At 43.4% G+C, this 21,970-nt stretch overlaps 1 protein-coding gene across 24 annotated transcripts in view; it reads right to left on the minus strand.

Annotated features, from left to right (window-relative positions):
- eif4g3b (eukaryotic translation initiation factor 4 gamma, 3b) overlaps positions 1-21,970 on the minus strand; it is a 480,107-nt gene that overhangs the window by 216,665 nt on the left and 241,472 nt on the right. For 23 of the 24 annotated variants that reach the window (XM_072478533.1, XM_072478532.1, XM_072478530.1 and 20 more), the window contains 3 exons: positions 18,382-18,490; positions 14,133-14,186; positions 3,964-4,061 (listed from right to left, as the gene is read on the minus strand). In XM_072478533.1, coding sequence (XP_072334634.1) covers positions 3,964-4,061; positions 14,133-14,186; positions 18,382-18,490 — 261 coding nt within the window. The remainder of the gene's footprint in view (positions 1-3,963; positions 4,062-14,132; positions 14,187-18,381; positions 18,491-21,970) is intronic. The other variant, XM_072478526.1, reaches the window with a different exon arrangement.

Below are 21,970 nucleotides of genomic sequence, written 5' to 3' on the forward strand. Positions count from 1 at the left end.
AGATATCATAAATATCTATTTTCTCTAGCTTCAATGGTAAGGAAGTGCCCTGCTGTGAGATCCCTTTAAAGGGCAAACTCTGGTTGGACCATGTGACCTAATCATTCAATAGGACAGGAGCACGTGCGGCCTAAGAGAGAGTAGGCTTTTGCTCTCGGTTCTCGGAAGTGGAGAAAGTAGGACCTGCATCCCAACTGCAGATACTTTGTGTCTGTAAATAGTTCATAGTTGATTCTTGGCTAGTGGTCGCTTGGAGTCTCCATTAATACAGTATCTCAAAGAACTTTCTTATTAGTAATATTCTGCAAACCTTTTTCAAAAATGAAGTGTGGAACTTAAATGTCTTCCAATGTTAACAGTGTGAGGCACTTGCGAATATACCATTAAAAACAGTTTCAACATGATGGGCAGAATTTAAACATACTATACAAGCAATAAGGAACCGCACTATTAAACAAGCCAAAACAGAAATTAATTGCTGCAGTGTACAGACCCTGAAACATTTCTGGATTAGCTTTCTCCAATGGCAGTGCATATCAATTTGAACTAAGCAAAATCTAATACCCTGACTTTGACAAATGCCATGTATTAACACATTAGATAGAAACTAGCCAAACTAACTCTGCTATTGACATAAAATAGTGCTGCCTAAATGTAAAGGTGAAACAAGGAAAGGTTGAAAATGCCTAACCAGCCATGGCATGTCTGTCTTCAAGAAGTGATCTTTGTCTGAGGTTTCCAAACAAGTAACAATGTGTTAATTAACCTTTGTGAGCACGAGGAAGAGAAAAATAATAGTAATGGACATCCACAAGAGACAATGCACTACAAAGGCATTTTAAACAGGGTGGTCCAAAATCAAAAGCAAATATTGGTGAATACTTTGTGGTAAGGAGTGCGTTGCCACAGCCAGACAGGAACATTCCATGTTTTTAAAAGATCAGGCCATCACTGTTGTAATTGTGCATAAGCGTGTGTTCTACATGTATTGTAGTTGTTTTAATTTCTGGCAATAAATTTTGTTCGTTAATTTGGAATCTAATGCTAGCTCTCATGTGTGATGTTGATATGCTGTCCTCTGGAAATGCTTGGCAGGAAATAAAATGCAACTAGTCCTAGTGATGTAGGATTCAGAGTTCTAAAAAATATGAGGTCTTTGCAGTAATACGAATCTGCAGACTTGCAGTTTCTGGTTCACTGGGCAAATATAGTCCATTCATGCGAAATGTAGTGAGATGGTTGCAAGAGCGAACAACTCAATACTATACTACAAAATTATACCAGACTTGCAGCAGCAAATTCTACTGTCCCTTACTATGGCAAAATTGTCACTACCTAAAGAGTTCTCTCAATTTGAACACCAATTTGCGACTGATTTAAAACCTGTAGAGCAAATTTCATAATCATGGAATTCTCCTTCTGCTCCGACTTTATGGGATATCAAAACTCTTCCACTGCATTGGAACCATAACCCAACTTCAGCGACTCCTTCCCTCAGTGGCATTCACATCAACTTTCAAAAAAAGGACAAAAATAACATTGACATAGCACTAAGCAAATGTGCAGCATTAAATAATCAGCAGTATGCCAGGATTTGCAACTTGATCAAGGTACAGCTTATTTTATTACAGAATCAAGCTTGCAAAACTGTACAATCAAAAACTATTCCCAGTGTAACAATATGCACATTTTCAGGGTGCCATAGGATCAAGGTTTGGCCTCTCTCTTCCTTTTTATATATTTAAAGAAGCTGTTATTGCCTGCTTAATATTACGTGATAGTTTACCCTCAGAGTTTATCTTCTCCCTCTATTTCTTAGGTCATCTTTTGTTGGTGTTTAAAACTTTACCAATCCTCTGGCTTACCATTAATATGTGCCACATAGTATGTTTTTTCAGTTTTGTACTATCCTTAAACTTTCTTGTTTAATCATGATTCATTTATCCAACTTCCTACAATCCTTCTTCCTACTGGGATCTTTGTTGTAAGTATTTTCATAAACATCTGTCATTGCTGATAAACCATCTTTACTGCTACACTCCGTTCCTAGTCCATTCCAGCCAACTCTGCCCTCATTCCTTTGTTGTACCCTTATTTTAGTTTAGCACAGTTGTTTCTGACCCAAGTTTCGCATTCTCAAACTGAATGCTAAATTCTACCATGTTATGGTCACTTATTCCCCTAAGGATCTTTCACTATGAGACTGATTATTTAACCTGACTCATTACACATTACCAGGTCAAAAATAGCCTGATCCCCAGTTGGATCTACAATATGTTGTTCCAGGAAATTGCCCGAATGCACTCTATGAATTCTTCCTCATGTCTACCTTTGCCAACTTAATTAGATTAAAGTCACCCTTAGTTGTGGACTTCCTTTTTTACATCCCTCATTTATCTACTGATTTATTCTCCATCCAACACTAGTTACTGTTGGGGGGGGGGGGGGGGGGGGGGGCTATAGATTACTCCCACCCGTGTCTTCTCCCCCTTGTTATTTCTTACCTCCACCATATGGATTCTACATCTTCCGATCGGAGATCATTTCTTGCTCTCATACTTATTCCATCTCATACTGACAAAACGATCCCATTTTCTTCCTGCCTGTCCTTACAAAAAGTCATATACTCCTGAATGTTTAGTTCCCAGCTTTGATCTCTTTGCAAACACATCTCTATAATGGCTATAAGCCATTATAATGGGTATACCATTAACCTCAATTTGTGCTGTCAATTCATTTAATTTGTACCAAATACTATATCCATTTACGTAAAGAGCCATTCATTTTGCCTTTTTACTACCCCCCGACCTGATTTGTTGCATTTGTTTTTAATGTTTGTACACTTTGTCCCTTCCCGCACATTGAGTATCATTACCTAAATAGCTGCCTTGAAATGCTGTCATATCCTTTTGCTTTGTAAGCACAAGATGGTTGAGAAAATGGCCCCTTTTAGTACTTTTGACTGAAGATGTTTGAACACTTCAGCTCTTTTTCTTGTACTCACATGCAGGGCTCCATCACCATTGAGGATGGGAATATTTATGAAGACCCCACTCCTGAAAGTTCGATTGTTTACTCTGATTGATTTTTTGTGAGATCATTCAGTTGACTATAACCTATGTTTTGGGTGTTTCATGTACAGACATCCCTGCGTGGTAGCTTTGTAAGCATGCATCTTATTCCAAGCTATGTCTGGTGTTACTTGTGGTACAGCCTTCAACACTACAGTGAACTAGGCCCAATTCTATGCCTTGATAGTGATGGGACGAACAAGAAATGGACTGGAACATAACATTAGAGTGCGGTGGGTTAGAATACTGCTGATGGCTCACAGTCCCCATGAATAGTTCTGGGCGGCTAGATCAGACCTCATCTGCCCCACTAAAATGATGGAGGATGTTTTCTTTGTGGAAGTATTTCAAGATGCAAAATTATCGGTACCCAAAATTGAGGTGGTGGAGTCACTCATCAGATAGGCTAATTCTACTGGAAATCTAGGTGGACAGGTGGTAGCTAACTTCCACCATGTAAAACAGCACAATATCCCACCGTTCCTTGAGCTGGATAGAAAGCTCTTCTCTTTCTTTTACAGATTCTGATCTCATCACAAAAATGAAGTCATTTTTAAATGTCCCCAATTTGTGGGCAGGAGCCATCAAACTCACTCTGCAATGTTTGAGCTTCCTCTACTTTGCTAACAAAAAAGACATGTATCTTGGACAAAATGATAAGATGGCTATGGGGCAAACTGAATGCTTTTAAATTGACAAATTCAGCCTACATCAAATGCATATTAAAATCTTCACATTTAACACCAGACACACAACTAAATAGTTGAACTATTTTCCCAGAGATGTGTCAAGATAGTTCCTATTGGCGTGTTAGGAATTAAACATTAATTTCACACATCTGCACACATTAAGGTCACCTACAGAAAGGAAGCTGCACATGGACTTGTCATACCGTTTTCTTTTCCCTCTTTGTTGGAGGTGGTGGCGGTTGCGTAGGCACTATCAAAGGTGCAGACGGCGAATACACAGGTTGACTGTAATAGGATGGTGCTAGTAAAAGAAAAAAGTACATTAAAATTCATCATCTTTGCTCTGCAATTTTGATGGAAGAAAACTCTAAATTTCACATGCTTTACAAAATGCGGCATATTTTAATTTTAAGTTGTCGCTAGCAATTCAATTGCAGACAGAGTCCTTCAGATGCAGAGAGCTCGGAAGTCTCTTTACATCAAGATTATAACAAAATCAAACATGCAATGCTGAGATGTCCACTGCCAATGTAGCTAAGGGGCACAAAAGCGGAATGCTGCATCATCAGGGCCCCAGGGCCTTGTGATTAAATAGGCATGGAAACTATCCCTGCTACAGAATGAGAAGCAGGCTAAATGTATCTAGTTCCCGGCAGTATTTCTTCCATTCTTACTCTGGTGTGTTGTTGCAGATGTTGTTATTGTTTTGTTTTTTCTCCAAAATTCACAATTACAATCTTTTGGGGCATCAATGTAGTACATGAACCGATTGTGTAAGCATAAAAGATGGAGTGATTTCAAAGCGAGGGGAGACCGTGTGGGTAAAACTACAGAAATAACGTCTGAACGCCCAGAGGTTGGTGTCTAATCTTTAGTTGGTGTCTCACCAGTGCAGATGGAAGGTTATATTGTTGTAAAAATCTATTTTAAATTAAAACTCTAGCTGATCAGAGTATGGATTAGTTGTTGAAGGCACTGACTGATGGCTGAAGGGTAGTTGTGGCAGGTAGGTAGGACTGCTGCAGCAGTCTGAGTCAGCTTCTGCTCTCCCTCTCACCAAAGGCTCTAAGTCTGCACTTCAAATGTTGTTATCTATACCTATGTGCTTTTCTTTAAAATAAGAGACAAAATTGCTGCCATCACACTTCAGAAAAATAAATGTATAAGCCACTTGGCAAAAAGCTGTGGCATCTACATTATCTTGCCACGTTATTTAGTGGGCTTGGTTATAGAAATTGGCTTTGGGGTGCTGCACAGTTCATGGGCCCTGAATGTAATGTAGAAAATGTAAGATAGGACTACAATAACTTGTGTTTGGGACAAAAAAGCGACAGGTGCAAGCGAAGCAATCACAGCTCAGGATCAATTAAGGCAACAATACAAAATGGTGAGAATGCAGGACAAAGACACAGGATATGCCTACTTAATTAGCAAGCAGGTTGAGGGGAAAGAAAGCTAATATAAAAAGGATCACAGGGAAATACTGAAACCTGTCTCTGAACATCTTAGTGCTTCTCATCCTTCCACACAGTTATGTTCTTGTTGCTGGCTTCACCACACATTGTGAAACCTTCCTTAATTTACACCAGAATCACATTCCACTGGAAAGAAACCAGTCACATGATAGCGCCCTCATTTTTCTCCCCTGTGAAGCACAGTGGGGCATTTTGCCATGTTAAATGAGAATAGCTGAATCTTTCTTCCTCTAACTTATTTACTCACTTCTCACACCAATTATTTTCACTCTCTCTTTATTCAACTGTCTTCCCTCATCAACAGCCATTCCTGAACCAGAACAGATCAATCTAAAGACTTGCCAGACCAATACAGATGGAGTTATAACAGGATCACAGGGAAATGGGCGTGAAGCATAACCCAATATTATAAACAAAGTAGTGCTGAAAATCTGTTTGTTCTATGTTTCCCTGATCCATTCAGAATGAAAAAACCTTCTCACTTGGATCAGCAGGTCCACAGAAGCAAAGGTTCAGATCAGAGTTCTAAGTATTACAGATATCACTGACCTCCTTGTACAGTTCACTACTTGTCACAACCTTTTCATCTCGTGTTAAACTGCAAATACTACCACCATGTGAGGACACTGCTGCCACATTCAGAAGGTTGCACGAGCACATGAAATCAGGAGCTGCTTTACTAGTAGGACACTGAACCAGTGATTGTCATTTCAACATAAATTGCATACAAGGAGACTGCCAGCATCAGCAGCTGTATATAACTGATTACCTTCACACAATGAAGCAACTTGCAGGATTTTCTAAACTCTGGCACCTAGCTACATCTGCTCATTCTTTGCAAGTCTGACCTTTGACCTTCCCGACATGGCCAGCTGATGTACGTCAATGTATTCTCACACAAACCAGCTCCAAGGCAGGCAATATGCCAGAAATACAGCTGCAGATAGCCCTCACCATCACGTCACATTCACCCGTGTATACTTAATGCACAGCACCTAAATTTACAGCTAATAGTCAGTCTGTGTTTCGTTCTCACATAAAGTACTTACTAAATATTTAAAAGTGGCTATTACAAAACTGTTTTATCTAAGTACACATGCGTAATCAAATAAACCAAAAGTTTAATTCCTGGTCTTTGCTAAGTTAACCAACCACAATGAAGGCAACAGCAAGATATTTGGTCTTTTTGTCGATAGCAACAAAGGCACGGTGGAGTAGCAGAGAAAAGACAGAGAAAAACAATCTTGCTGATATTCACCATCTACTTCCATTTGAAAAATAGCTACTTGAGCGCTGTACAAGAATTGCCAATACTTACGAAATTATACCCTTACAAACAAGTTACCATCACCAAGATGAAATGAGAACCTTTAAATGAGGGCAGTTGAGGGAACTGAATTGCAACTAGAGATTTCAAATAAGTTCACATTTTGCTCACAGTGACACCCACTTTGCACTTAAGGAAAAACCCAGCAGACCGATCAAGGTAATGTTTGCAAACAACTGCCAAGACATCTGCAATTACTGTTCATCTCTCAGAAAATAAACTTTTTTCAGGTCTTCTTTCTCAGTGGGAAAATCCAGTCAGTATCAGCTACAGGGTTTCAGCACCTTCTGCAATCAGCACCTTTCTCAGCCCTGCAGTGGCAACTGCGATATACCGACCAAGAAGTATGCAGTACAGAGCAGGTTTTTCTTCCTATTATTTATGGGATGTAAACATTGCTGGTATCCCTTAAGGTGATGGTTATGGACTGCCTTCTTAAACAGCTGCTGTCCATGCAGCGAAGGTACTTCCACAGCATTGTTAGGTAGGGAGTTGAAGGATTGACAGTGAAGGATAGTGACTTGAAAGAGAACTTGATGTTTCCATGCATCCATTGACCTTGGTCTGAGAGGTAGTAGAGGTCAGAGGTTTGGTAAAAGCTCGGAAAGAAGCCTTAGTGGGTTGGTGCAGTGCATCTTGCAGATCATAGACTTCACAGCCAAGGTGGGTAGGATGTCAATCAACTGGGTTGCTCTGTCCTGGATGGTGTTGCCTGGATGGTGTTGAACTGTTTGTTGTTAGAGCTGTACTCAGCCAGGCAAGTCGTAAATATTCCATCTCCTGACCTGAGCCTTACGGTAGTATACAGACTTGGCGGAAGTTAGGTGCTGAGTCACTTGCCCAGAATATCAAGTCTTTGAACTGTTCTTGTCACAACTATTTATGTGGCTGTTCCAGCTAAGTTTCTGGTCAATGGTGACCGCCACATTGATAATAGACCAAGGTCCCCACCTGCTTCAAGAAGACCACCATCATACCGGTGCCAAAGAAGCAACGTGCCCCAACGACTATCGTTCGTGTTCTTGACAACGATTGTAATGAAGTGCTTCGAGAGGTTGGTCATGAGGCACATCAACTCCATACTCTCAATGTCTAGATCCATTGCAATTCGCATACCGCCTCAACCGATCCACAGCAGATGCCATCGCCCTGGCCCTACACTCATCCCAGGAGCAACTCGACAACAAGGACTCCTATGTCAGACCCCTATTAATTGACTACAGCTCCATCTTCAACACCATAAACCCAGCCAAGCTCATATTAAAGCTCCAAAACCTAGGACTTGGCTCTTCCCTCCCCAACTGGATCCTCAACATACTGACCCATAGACCACAATCAGTAAAGATAAACAACAACACCTCCTCCACGATAGTCCACAATACAGGGGCCTCGCAAGGCTGCATACGCAGCCCCCTGCTATACTCCCTATACACACGACCGCGTGTCAAAATTTGGCTCCAACTCCATCTGCAAGTTTGCTGACGACAAGGCCGTAGTGGGTCGGATCTCAAGCAACGATGAGTCAGAATACAGGAGGGAGAGCCTAGTGGAGTGGTGTAGCGACAACAATCTCTTCCTCAATGTCAGCAAAACTAAAAAGCTGGCCATTGACTTCAGGAAGCAAAGTATCGTACGCACCCCTGTCTGCAACAACGGGGACGAGGTGGAGATGGTTTACAGCTTAAAATTCGTGGGGGTGCACATCATCGACAATCTGTCCTGGTCCACCCACGTCGGCGCTACAACCAAGAAAGTGCAACAGTGCCTATACTTTCTCAGGAAACTAAGGAAATTCAGCATGTCCACATCTCTTACCAACTTTACAGATGCACCATAGAAAGCATCCTATCTGGCTGCATCACAGCCTGGTATGGCAACTCCTCGACCCAAGACTGTAAGAAACTAGAGAGTCGTGAACACCACCCAGGCCATCACGGGAACCCGCCTCCCATCCATTGACTCTGTCTACACCTCCCGCTGCCTTGGGAAAGCGGGCAGCATAATCAAAGACCCCTCCCACCCTGCTTACTCACTCTTCCAACTTCTTCCATCGGGCACGAGATACAAAAGTCTGAGAACACCCATAACCGATTCAAAAACAGCTTCTTCCCTGCTGTTACCAAACTCCTTCCATCGGGCAAGAGATACAAAAGTCTGAGAACACCCACTAACAGATTCAAAAACAGCTTCTTCCCTGCTGTTACCAGACTCCTAAATGACCCTCTTATGGATTGATCTGATCTCTTCACACATCTCCTCTACTGAGCAGTACTACATTTCTGTATTCTACACCCAATGCCTGCAGAAATGTCCTGAGACGGCGATCATAGACCATAGAATTTACAGTGCAGAAGTAGGCCATTCGGCCCATCGAGTCTGCACCGGCTCTTGGAAAGAGCACCCTACCCAAGGTCAACAATCCCACCCAACACTAAGGGCAATTTTGGACACTAAGGGCAATTTATCATGACCAATCCACCCAGCCTGCCATCTTTGGACTGTGGGAAGAAACTGGAGCACCCGGAGGAAACCCACGCACACATGGGGAGGATGTGCAGACTCCGCACAGACAGTGACCCAAGCCGGAATCGAACCTGGGACCCTGGAGCTGTGAAGCAATTGTGCTATCCACAATGCTACAATGATCAGCATCCAGCAGTAAAACTATCTTCCTTTGTGATGAATGTGACTTCAGCATGTAGATATGTATTCACCCAGTTTCAACATAATCTAATTAACAACTAGGACCAGAAAGATAGTCTTAAGGAACGATCGGGAGTGTGTGCTCAGGTGGGCCAAGAAGGAGAGGAGCAGTAGGTGGGAGAACGCGGAGGTTCGGATATATCAGGACTGGAGTGCGGAGGTGGGCCTTTGTTCAGGCCGAGAAGCTGGACACAGACGGAGGGTCGGGATGGGCGATTGGCGACTGCGGTGGATATGTTATGCCTATTTTTGGTTCCGGGGGGGGGGGGGGGGGGGGCGCTTTGCATTGTTTTGGGTTTCTTTTACTCTGTGTTTTTCCTCTTTCGGGTTGGGGAGGGTGGATGGGGCGGGTTGGGCACTGTTTTGGTTGGTGGCGGGGCCTGGTAGGTGGAGAGCGCGGGCTTTTTTCCCGCGCCGAAGACTTGGCCGGGGCGGGGAAGCGAGGATTGTTTCCCGCGCTTAGAACGGAGGGGGGAGGGGGAGAGCCTGTGGATGGGGAGCGGGAGAGGAGGGTTTGCCACACAATGGGAGGAGTCGAAGGGGAGGCAGGAGTGGCTGGGGTCAGCAGGAGTCAGCTGACTTGCGAAAGTGCAATGGGGGGAGGAAACCAGCTAGGATGGGTCCTAGCCGGGGGGGGGGGGGGGGGGGGGGGAGAAATTGAGTTGCTGCTGTTAAGGTCAAGGAGGAGCTGGAGCGAGTTGGGGGGGGGGGGGGGGGGGGGTCGAGACGGGGGTATGCCGCTGTGGGGAACGGGCCAGGTGTGGGGTGCGGGCGCGTGGCTGGCCGAGATGGGGTCATAGCTAGTCGGCGGGGGAGGGGGGTGGGTAGCCCCCTGATCCGGCTGATAACCTGGAATGTAAGGGGACTGAATGGGCCGGTTAAGCGGGCTCGCGTGTTCGCGCACCTGAAGGGGCTCAAGGCGGATGTGGTTATGCTCCAGGAGACACACTTGAAGGTGGCACGCCAGGTAAGACTGAGGAAAGGGTGGGTAGGTCAGGTGTTTCACTCGGGGCTAGATGCCAAAAATCGAGGGGTGGCGATCTTGGCGGGAAAGAAGGTGTCATTCGAGGCGTCGAGCATTGTGGCAGATAATGGCGGTGGGTACATAATGGTAAGTGGTAAGTTGCAGGGAGAGAGGGTGGTACTGGTCAATGTGTATGCTCCAAACTGGGACAATGCGGGTTTTATGCGGCGTATGTTGGGTCGGATCCCAGACTCGGAAGTGGTGGGCCTGATAATGGGGGAAGTGGGGGGCCTGATAATGGGGGGAGATTTTAACACGGTGTTGGATCCGGCACTGGATCGCTCCAGGTCTAGGACGGGTAGGAAGCCGGCAGCGGCTAGAAAGTTGAGGGGATTTATGGACCAAATGGGAGGGGTGAACCCTTAGAGATCTGCAAGGCCGGGAGCTAGGGAATTTTCATTCTTCTCACATGTCCATAAGGCTTATTATCGAATAGACTTTTTCATTTTGAGTAGGGCGCTGATAGCGAGAGTAGAGGATACCGAGTATTCGGCAATAGCCATTTCAGACCACGCCCCGCAATCGGTGGACTTGGAGATGGGGGAGGAGGGGGACCAGCGCCCGCTGTGGCGCTTGGAGGTGGGGCTGTTGGCGGACGAGGAGGTGAGTGAGCGGGTCCGAGGAAGTATAGAGAGGTACTTGGAGACCAACGACAATGGGGAGGTCCGAATGGGGATGGTATGGGAGGCACTGAAGGCGGTGGTGAGGGGAGAGCTGATCTCCATTAGGGCCCACAAGGAGCAGAGGGAGCGGGGGGGAGAGGGAGAGGCTGGTGGGGGAGATGGTGAGGGTAGACAGGAGGTATGCGGAAGAGCATGGAAGAGGCTGGAGGCGGCGTCCTGTGTAGGTACGAATCTGGGGGCGCTGGCAACGGCGCCGCTGCCGCTCCCTCCAAGGAGGTATACCACGAGCCCGGTGGTGATGGCAGCCCTCAATATTTGGGGGCAGTGGAGGCGACATGGGGGGGGAAGTTGGGGCCTTGGCGTGGACCCCATTACGGGGGAACCAGCGGTTCGCCCCAGGAAGAACAGGTGGAGGGTTTTCGGGGTGGCACAGGGCAGGGATACGAAAGTTGTGGGACCTGTTTGTGGACGGGAAGTTCGCGAACTTGGGTGAGCTGGAGGAGAAGTACGGGCTCCCCTGGGGAACACCTTCAGGTACTCACAGGTAAGGGCGTTTGCCAGACGGCAGGTGGTGGAATTCCCGCGGCTACTGCCACACACAGTACAGAACAGGGTACTCTCGGGGGGGTGGGTGGGAGTGGGGAAGATCTCGGAAACATACCAGGTGATGCAGGAGGAGGAGGAGGCCTCGGTGGTGGAATTGAAAGGTAGGTGGGAGGAGGAGTTGGGACAGGAGATCGAAGAGGGGACGTGGGCAGATGCCCAAGGGAGGGTGAATTCTTCCTCTTCGTACGCGAGGCTCAGCCTCATACAGTTTAAGGTGCTGCACAGGGCACACATGACCTGTGATGAGCCGGTTCTTTGGGGGTGAGGACAGGTGTGTTAGGTACTCAGGGGGCCCAGCAAATCACACCCATATGTTCTGGGCATGCCCAGTGCTGGAGGAATTTTGGAAGGGTGTAGCGAGGACGGTGTCGAGGGTGGTAGGATCCAGGGTCAGACCGGGCCGGGGGCTCGCAATATTTGGGGTGGCAGAGCAGCCGGGAGTGCAGGAGGCGAAAGAAGCCGGAATTCTGGCCTTTGCGTCCCTGGTAGCCCGGCGAAGGATTCTCCTTCAGTGGAAAGGTGCAAGGCCCCCAAGTGTGGAATCCTGGATCATCGATATTGCAGGGTTCATTAAATTGGAGAGGGTGAAATTCGCCTTGAGAGGGTCACTACAAGGGGTTCTTTAGGCGGTGGCAACCGTTCTTAGACTTTCTGGCAGAACGATAGACATTGGTCAATGGCAGCAGCAGCTCGGGGGGGCGGGGGGGGGGAATTTACTAAGTCGGGGTGTTTGTTAATTTATTATTTATGTACGGGGGGGGGGGGGTTATTTATTTTTTTAAACTTCACAGAGGCACAGCAGCTGCAACTACAACTGATCAAATGCCATCGACTATGGATCCTCAAACCTGCAAGTTTCACCACCCCCTCCCCTCCACCCCAACCAATCCAAAAACTTGTCAGATCCCAGAAACATCATTGCCCCACCATTACTGATTGGCTGCTTTCTTGATGGAAAAAGTAAATCAGTTTGCAAAAAAGCTATTTCAGTGGCAACACAACTTCCATCACAATTCCCCTGCATTATACATCTAAAAACAAAAAGCATGTTCTAGCCTTGCTTGGGTGACAGTATTGTTACCTGTGGTTGAGAAAGTTGTATGTTTACACCCCATTTCAGGAACTGTAGCTCACATTCCAGCACAGCCATGAGAGTGCTGCATTATTGCAGCTGCTGTCTTTCGGATAAGACTTCAAATTAAGGCCTCATTTGCAATATAGTACTACAATTATTAGGTTATAGTTCTAGGAATCCAGAGATTGTGTTTTTAGATCCTGTCACGGCAATGAAAGCTTCGAATTTTGTAAAAAGCTCGTAAAAGTGAAGCTATTGGACTATACCAAACCACATCTGGTTCACTAGCGATATTGAGGGAAGGAAATTTGATGCCCTTATCCAGTCAGGCTACATGCGACTCCTAGCCCACACAAACATGGTTGGCTCTTAAGTGCGCCCTCTGAAGTAGCCAAGCAAGCTACTGTCTTTTCCAAACAATAAGTAAAATAAAGTGAAAAAAAACACTCCACTATGACCAAGGCATCCAATCAGAAGTTAAATGCGCACTCAGCCCACTGATGCAGCACCACCTTATATTCCACCAGAGGTTCACATTCCAAAATTCACCACGACTCTCCCTGACAACCCACTGCCCCTAGAGTCAGACTAAGGAACAAGATAAAAGGAACAGTCCAATTAAAGAGAGAAAAGGAATGTTGACAAAAGCCAAAGAGGATAAAGAGGAAGATAAGCAAGAAAAGAAAGCAAAAAGGAGGAATGGAAAAGTAGGCATAGTCAAGTATCCATGCATCTAAAATAAATTATTGTGGAGTGAACTGAAGCATCAACAACTTGTTACAATATTTTTCATCTGTCTTCAGGTATTTTCAAATTCCTGCAACACTTCAATTAGTCTTTAAAATATCCAAACTACATAAACATTCTTTGGCAAACTATCTTACCAGAGGTCCATTGCTCTAGAATTCAAATAACTGAATACGATAAATGGTATAAAATAACTTTCTCACTGCATCTTTTTGCTCCTTCTGGTACAAGAGTAGTCAACCCAAGAGAAAGTGAATTCATCCTGATATCAAAGAATCATGGAATAAAAATGAGGGAAACCACTTGGAAGGAAATTTTGAAAGATTCTGCAAATTAGGTGCAATAGTATATTAATACAGCAATCCAAATAACATATCATGGATTTACAAAAAACAGTTTGGAGTGAAGTGCCCAGGGCTTATTACACTGTTAGTTGAAAGTTAAAATACACTTACACCCCCACAAACCTCCAAGTTACATCTTTCTATCCAGTAGTGACATGCCAAGCTTAGGCCGTGTGTTTGGCGGGGAGGGGGTTAACCTTCCCAGAGACTTCTCTCTCTCTCTGCCTGGAGGTAGACGCTAGAAGCAGGTCACTTGTCTCTTTTCTTTCCACTTGGAATCACAAGCATTGAAGTGAATAGAAATATATGGCTTTATTGTATATATCTATTTTTCTATATATATATAAAAATGATGAAACCCTACAATGCTCTCCTGAATAATTTGCTTAAAATATACATGCCTATCTATAAATATATTTTTAAAAGTGACTTTTTTTTAAAAACTCACCACACAGTGGCTGAACTCCTGATTGGGGCCACCCTCTGCGCCTTGTTTCTGAGGCTAGGCATGAAACAGAACATAAATTTGTTTAGCCTCGGGTCCCAATACTCTCTGCTGCTCATTGCTTAGCCAAGGCTAAGCAAAGAAAGATCACATTTCAGCACCTGGCCTTGGAAATGTGGCAAGAGTGGCAGTGATGATTCCAGCAACTATTGGGTGACTCTTTTTTTTTTTAAGAATAGCATTTTTTAAAAAAAATATTGATCGAGTATTTGTCTGAAACATAAACAAAGATCAGATAATTATCTTCCTTCTGCTGTCTTAGTTTGAGTTTTCACCAATGGTACTGGCACTGTCTGGGTTCGAAGCACATATCCACCTATCTGTCCTCGGTGCAGAATCCAGCGAACCTGGGTCCGGTCCGTTGGGAGGCAAGGACAGACGGTGAACAGAAGGTTACAAACAAGGAACAAATATAAGATATCAAAGAGGCTGGTTGATTCGGAATAAGTGGATGGTATAACATTATGACCACATAATAAGTGTATCAGGTGTCTACGACAGGTCTCACTGCCACTGGGTTTGCAATTATGGGAATAATAGCATCACTTGCATAACAGAAGACCAAAATTAAAACAGGATTACAAAAGTTTAGCAATGGACATTAACAGTGATCATTATTATTCTAAGCATTCTTTCAATTTTTTCTGAGCCTCTAGACGATTCGTAAAAGGCAGCAATAACTAACTTATACTTCTCCCATCCGGTATGGTTATGAGAAATATACTTTCTTGTTCTGGACTAGTTACAATGCAGATCTCAAATATTTGGTTGAAATCAAGGCCTTGGTCTTTTTTTTCCAATATACTTGGGTCTCTGCCATGGACAAGGAGTAAGACAAGAGTACCATTGGACAATTTTGGCCATTCTGTTTACTTCACTGCAAGGAATTACCTACTAATTTTCCAAGTGGAAGATCATAGGCTATATAACTTTACATCACTATCTGGCAATCATTCTGTCTCCAACATTCTGCACAGTTGTGCATGAAAAGTAATGAAAGAAAATGAAGCCAAGCTCCTTAGTTGTCAGATGGATGCAGACCTGCAGTTTTCCTAATACACTATTGCTGTCACATCCAAATGCATCAGAGAACCATATTTCTTTGATCCCAATGGGCTGGCAATGGGTTGCCAACTTCATCTTAATGGTGAGGATATTTTCCATGAACAGTAAATACAGGACAGTGGTAAAGCAGTCACTAGCCTGCATTAGAAACCTGCTTTCCTGGGATGATATGATTAAATGCGTCTCAACTGAGATACCAACCTGACCAGTTTGGAGGTTTCTCACAAGAAAGTGGCTACATTTCAGGTCATACTTATAACCATAGAATTCCTACAGTGCAGGAGGCCATTCGGCCCATTGAGTCTGCACCAACTCTCTGAAAGAACACCCTACTTAGGTTCACTTCCCCATCCTATTCCCGTAACCCCACCTAACCTGCACATCTTTGGACACTAAGGTGAAATTTTGCATGGCCAATCCACCAAACTAGCACATCATTGGACTATGGGAGGAAATCAGGGCACCCGGAGGAAACCCATGCAGAAACGGGGAGAACATGCAAGAGCCACACAGTCACTCAAGGACGAATTAAACCCAGGTCCCTGGCCCAATGAGCCCACCATACTACCCTTCTAAGTTGCAGACGTAGAATTCCAGTATTTTATCCAATTGCGGAATGCAAGACAGTCTTATAGTTAACTAGCAAAAATGCACAACCAAAACTTGTGTAAGCTTTGAACTGATGGTTTAATGAATTAGAGTGGGAAGGAATACAAATTCATCCATGGCTGCTAACTAGATTTCACAACACCAGCATGTTCCGTTTCACTTCTGCCCTGCGTCAGACATTGTATCAATCTTCATTTTTATTCAGTATTTTCGACTGAATTAAACAAAACCATTTCCTTCAATATATATTTCACCCTTTGAAGATTGAGGAAAAGATTTCAAAGTTTTAAAGTAAAAAAAATAGCAAAGATAGATAAATTAGATTAAATAAGAGGGAAAATAGCTGGTCAGAAATGCGGGAAGAGCATGACAGGGTAAGCAGAAATAATGCTTAATTAAAATTAAATGCATCAAATGCAAATCTGACATTCTCAAATTGATTGTTTTATTAGTGAAATTTGTTTCTTTCCCAGCATTCCAGCACAATCCCTGGGAGACAGGAATTTTCCTGGACCTGCTATTGGTTTAAGGATCATAAGATCTTGGAACAATTCTCTATCCAAATGGTAATAAACATCAGAGTGTGGGCCCAAAGGCTTCTATCACTTTCAGGTTGCTCACCTCAGCTTGGGGCATGTTAGAAAATCAACCAAATATGCTTCAAAATCAAATTCAAATAATAAAAACAAAGGCATACACTGTTCTACATGAAAAATCATTTCAGTTTAGATGTACAAGGGCATTGACAGGGCACTGAAACTGGACTATTTATTTGGTTCTGGTGAAATAAATGGTATATGTACTTTCTAACAAATGGGAATGATGTGAACACTAATCTAATTTTTGACTTCAGCGGTCTTAGTAGCAGTTCAAATCTTTCACCTGACATCTGACACTTTCTGGTATTTTAATTTGAAAGTCACAAGGGTATTAATTACCCCTTTCTAGAGCATTTTTGTGAACTGATTTCCTACTAATCATCTCAGTAGCTTGCAGTGATTAGGCCACAAGCAATCTTGTACCATGTATATCACACCTGGGGTGCACTGGGCATTGGTATAAGCACAGATCCCAGTAAAAACTCGAGTAAAATTAACCTGTGAAATTCATAATATAGGTTATTACAAAAAAAGACTAAATACCTTGGCATAATTCAAGATTAAAATTGCTTGAATGAGAACACCTGCCTATATGATTGGATTGCTTGCCTATCTTTACAGGAATCCATTATTCTCCACTGTGCTCACTGAATGTGCTGCTGGAGAACCACAACAGATTGTGGTTTACTGAAAATTAAATAATCAAACAAGAGCAAGCCACGTAACTCACAAGCAGCAATGAGACATTCAAGTGATTTTGCTTTGTTATGTATCACTGTGCAACTTTATTTGCTTGTGAAATTAGAATATTTTAGCTGGCAGTAATATAGCAAGAGCAGATGTCAAACATTATGTTTACTGAACAATGACAAATAGCAGAGTAGCTTTTGCAATATTCTGCAGAAACTGCATAAATTATCAGAAGACAGTTGTGTTCAATTACAAATCCTGTGCACAAATTACAGCAGATCTTGATTAAAACGGTCATTAAGTGTGGCAACACCATTTTTGAAAGTCTGCAGGATAGTCCTGTAAATTGCACAAAAAAAAAGTGCATATGCTCTCCAGGCCTCTCAAAGTAATGCTGACTGCAAAAGTAATCTAAAAGAGGAATTTTCCAAAACTCATAGGAAAACATAGCACTGGAAACAATATACTTTAATGATGTATGAATATGCTGCTTGTGCAATACTCTTGGTGCTCTCACCAGTGACAGACACAAGTACTTAACCACAGTGGTAAAACTCAAAAGTATTTGCTACAGGCTCGCAATGAAGTTTGAATTCAAATTTCACTATGGCAAATAATAATAATAATAATAATATGAAACAAGCTTCAATAAATCTGGTCATTTGTGGGCTCGCACCAGAGGAAAAAATGATCCATGAAGACTGCTGAATTTCTGTAAAAATTTAACTGGTCCACTGCTGCATGACAGCTGCTGGACATGTGATTCCAGTCTTCGGTGACCTGGTTGACATTTAAAGCCCTCTTGAAATGGCCATGTGTAAAATGATTGCAGAAAGAAACCAATACTCTTAGATTAACAACGGATGGCAAGAAACGTGGCCTCAACAGAAATGAATAAATAAAATTCCAATTCAAAAAGTGGAAAAACTATAGTCCACATCAAGGAAAATGGGCAATCCATTTTAATTTTACAAAGACAGAACAACAATCAGTCTTGCTCCCAATCTTCACATTTTCAATATAAAGTTTGGAATGCAGAGTTAAAAATTAAGCATTTTTGAGATAAATTTATTCAAGTTGATTTCACAACACACTTTAATCAATAACATGGTTACAGTTAAATGTAAAATATGTTTAAAAGCAATAATCAAATGAGCTAGAAATAAAAGCAGAACATTCGCTGTTATTTAGAAGATAAAAGCAAGCACTGTTAGTGACTTGACACTTACCGTATGTAGTGAAGTCACCAGGACCCGGTCCAGAGAAGAATGGACCAGGAGGTGGCTGGACAGAATACTGCTGGGGAGGCCCCATATACGGAGTTGCACTGGGGCGGAACTGTCACACAAGCAAAAAACACAATACTATATTGAAATCAAAGTTCACTCATCCACAATGGCATAATATAAAAACCTTGAACTAAAGACAGAGTATCTAAGCAGTCGCTTGGTGACACACAACTTAAAGAGTGCTGAAAAGAGAGGCACGGCAAAAAGTTTATTGCCTTGCACTCAAGGCAACTGAACACAAGAATGCCAAATTTCAAACGAGCACAACAATGTATATCAGGAGAAAAAATTGTTAACTGGTTGGCATGTGAACTCTGATTGGCTGAGGTGCTGCCATGCAGAAAGGAATGGGGAACTATAAACTCCCCAAACTTCCGAGTAATTCAAGAAAGTCGCATGGCATGAACATATTCCTTTTGTTTGCAGAGAACGGGTCTGTGTACGAATGTACGTTGCTTCCAGCAAGCGTAAATGAGCTATGTTACGTTCTTAAACTGGCTGTTCGTACAGCTATTCGCATGCTCAGGACTCTTCGGTGAGTGCTGCCCAATCACCGAAGCGCATCTAACAGTGGACATTGAGTCTTAAACTTCTACACTGTGCATATTTCCAATATATAGATAGGTTTTCAATCTTTGAATCTGCAACCGTGCGCAAGGATTTGCTTATAAAATTTAATACACACCATCCTGCACTCAAATTCACTTTTGAGATGTAAGAATCAAACATGGTTCCTTTCACAAGTGCTAGTTAAGAAATCCATTAATGGGTGGGTTCTTTACTACCATCATGTCACAAGTGCCAGGAAATAACCATCTCCAATAAGAGGGTCAACCATCGCCCCATGATATTCAATGGCATTACCATTGTTGAATCCCTCATTACAATGGCATTATCATCGCTGAATCCCCGACTATCAGCATCTCGCAGTTAACGATTGACCGGAAACTAAACTAGCCACATAAATATTGTGGCTACAAGAGCAGGTCAGAGGTCAGGAATTGTGCCACCTCGACTCCCCAATCTACAAGGAACAAGTCAGGAGTGTGATGGAGCACTCTCTACATAACTGGATGAGTGCATCTCCAACAACACTCAAGAAGCTTGGCTCCAATCAGGGCAAAGCTGCCCGCTTGATTGGCACCTCATCCAGAAATTCATTCCTCTACCACCGATGCACAATGGCAGCAGTGTGTAGCATCTACAAGATGCACTGCAGGAACTTACCAAGGCTCCTTAGACAGAACCATTCAAATCCACGACCATCAAGATTCTAGAAGGACAAGGGCAGCAGGAATACCACCACCTGGAAGTTCCCCCTTCCAAGCCATTCACCATCTTGACCTGGAAATGTAGGACCATTCCTTCTCCAATGTTCACCCCAAATCATGGAACTCCCTCCCTCACAGTACTATGGGGGTGTACCAACACTACTTGTAGGGAAGGGCAATGAATGCTGACCCAGCCAGTGATGCCCACATCCCATGAATTAATTTTGAAAAATATATATTGGGATTTGTGTAGCTCTACATGCTGTACGACTTTCCATATCAGCAATCATAGAACTGCTCACCTTGCCAGCTTGATGCAGAAATAGAGCACATCAAAGCTATCCTGAGACAAAGACTATTCTGATTTGATCATTTTTATCGCACAAACTTGCAAATGAGCCTAAGGCTACCACTCTCAGACCTGAAAAGTACCTGATCTACCTCAAATTACCCTGGAGGCGCCAGGTATATCAAAATCATGCTGCTACTCTGTAGTGGCTATGGAGTGCTATTTTCCACAAACAGGATGCTACCCTCAGTCCAAAATATACATTTGGCCTACTACATAGTTGAGCAACCTCGTGTATGAATTTTAGTGCTAGTGTTATGCCAGGCACAGGCTGCACATCCCAACGATTGACTGAGCGAATCAAGCCGCTTACGATTGTTCCTACTGACGGGTGAAAACAGAACTAGGGGGCATAGCCTCAAAATAAGGGTAAGTAGATTTAGGACTGAGTTTAGGAGGAACTTCTTCACCCAAAGGGTTGTGAATCTATGGAATTGCTTGCCCAGTGAAGCAGTTGAGGCTCCTTCATTAAATGTTTTTAAGATAAAGATAGATAGTTTTTTGAAGAATAAAGGGATTAAAGGTTATGATGTTCGGGCCGGAAAGTGGAGCCGAGTCCACAAAAGATCAGCCATGATCTCATTGAATGGCGTAGCAGGCTCGAGGGGCCATATGGCCTACTCCTGCTCCTAGTTCTTATGTTCTAATACACGGAGTACAGACCGCACTCAACCAGCCCACACTCTCAAAATCCAAAACAAATATGTCCACTGTAAGGTAGGATTCCGCAATTGGGCAGCACTTGAACAATCCAAAGTATGCAAATAGCTACACTAATCACCAACTTAAGATAACTAATCAAGCTCGTAACATAGCTCATGTATGTTCACTAAAAGTGACATGTATACATATGCAGGGATCTGTTCTCTGCAAACAGAGAACAATAGGTTTAAGCCTTGCGCCTTTTTGAATTACTCGGGAGCCTCCAGTTCCTCATTGTTTTCTCCATGGCAATGCCTTCGGTAAGCAGATTTGACTGGTCAACAAATCAGCAATCATTTCTCCTGTTGCATAAATTGTGTTTGTGTGAAATTTGGAATTCTGGTGTTTATCCCGACGTGTGCAAGTTGAAAAGCTTCGGAAACATGTATTGCCTTTCAGCAATATGACAAAGTATACATTTCAGATGTTAACAGATTCAAGAACACAACTCCAGCTCTTTCACTATTGATTTGTACCCAGTTGCCATTTCTCAGGTTCCATTGTGTAGCTTACCTCAAAACCAAGGATGATTTCATAAATGGGGAGAGTGAAAAGACTCACTTACCAGCAGAACAAACCTCAATTGCCTATTGACAGATTATAAAATTGTGAAAATTCTCTTTTTAAAAAAAATATTTTTATTAAGGCATTTATAAATATATACATAAAACACAATCCAAATCCAAGAAAAAGGGAACAAACAGGAAATCACATAGCCAACTCCCCACCACACCCCCTCTCTGCCATTCCCCTCCACCCGCCCTGCCTCCCCCTCCATCCAACAAGATCTGTCTTCGGGCTACCAGGGAGTCAAAGGCCAAGACGTTTGCCTCTCTCGCCCCCTGGACTTTCGGGTCTTCCGATACTCCGAAAATTGCCACTTGGGTATTCGGGACAACCTTCATCCTCAATACCTCAGACATAATGTCAGCAAACACCTGCCAGAATTCCTCCAGTTTCGGACAAGCCCAAAACATGTGGACATGTTTCGCGGGCCCCCGCACGCACCGTCCACACCTATCCTCTACTCCCTCAAAGAACCTGCTCATTCCGGCCACCGTCATATGCGCCCTATGGGCTACTTTAAATTGAATGAGGCCAAGCCTAGCGCACAATGAGGATGCATTCACTCTCCTCAGAGCCTCCTCCCCATAGCCCAGCCTCCATCTCCCCCCCTCCCCAAACTCTTCTTCCAACTTCCACTTAA

This window comes from Scyliorhinus torazame, chromosome 16 (assembly GCF_047496885.1).
Source record: "Scyliorhinus torazame isolate Kashiwa2021f chromosome 16, sScyTor2.1, whole genome shotgun sequence".
In the NCBI taxonomy this organism is placed as follows: Eukaryota; Metazoa; Chordata; class Chondrichthyes; order Carcharhiniformes; family Scyliorhinidae; genus Scyliorhinus; species Scyliorhinus torazame.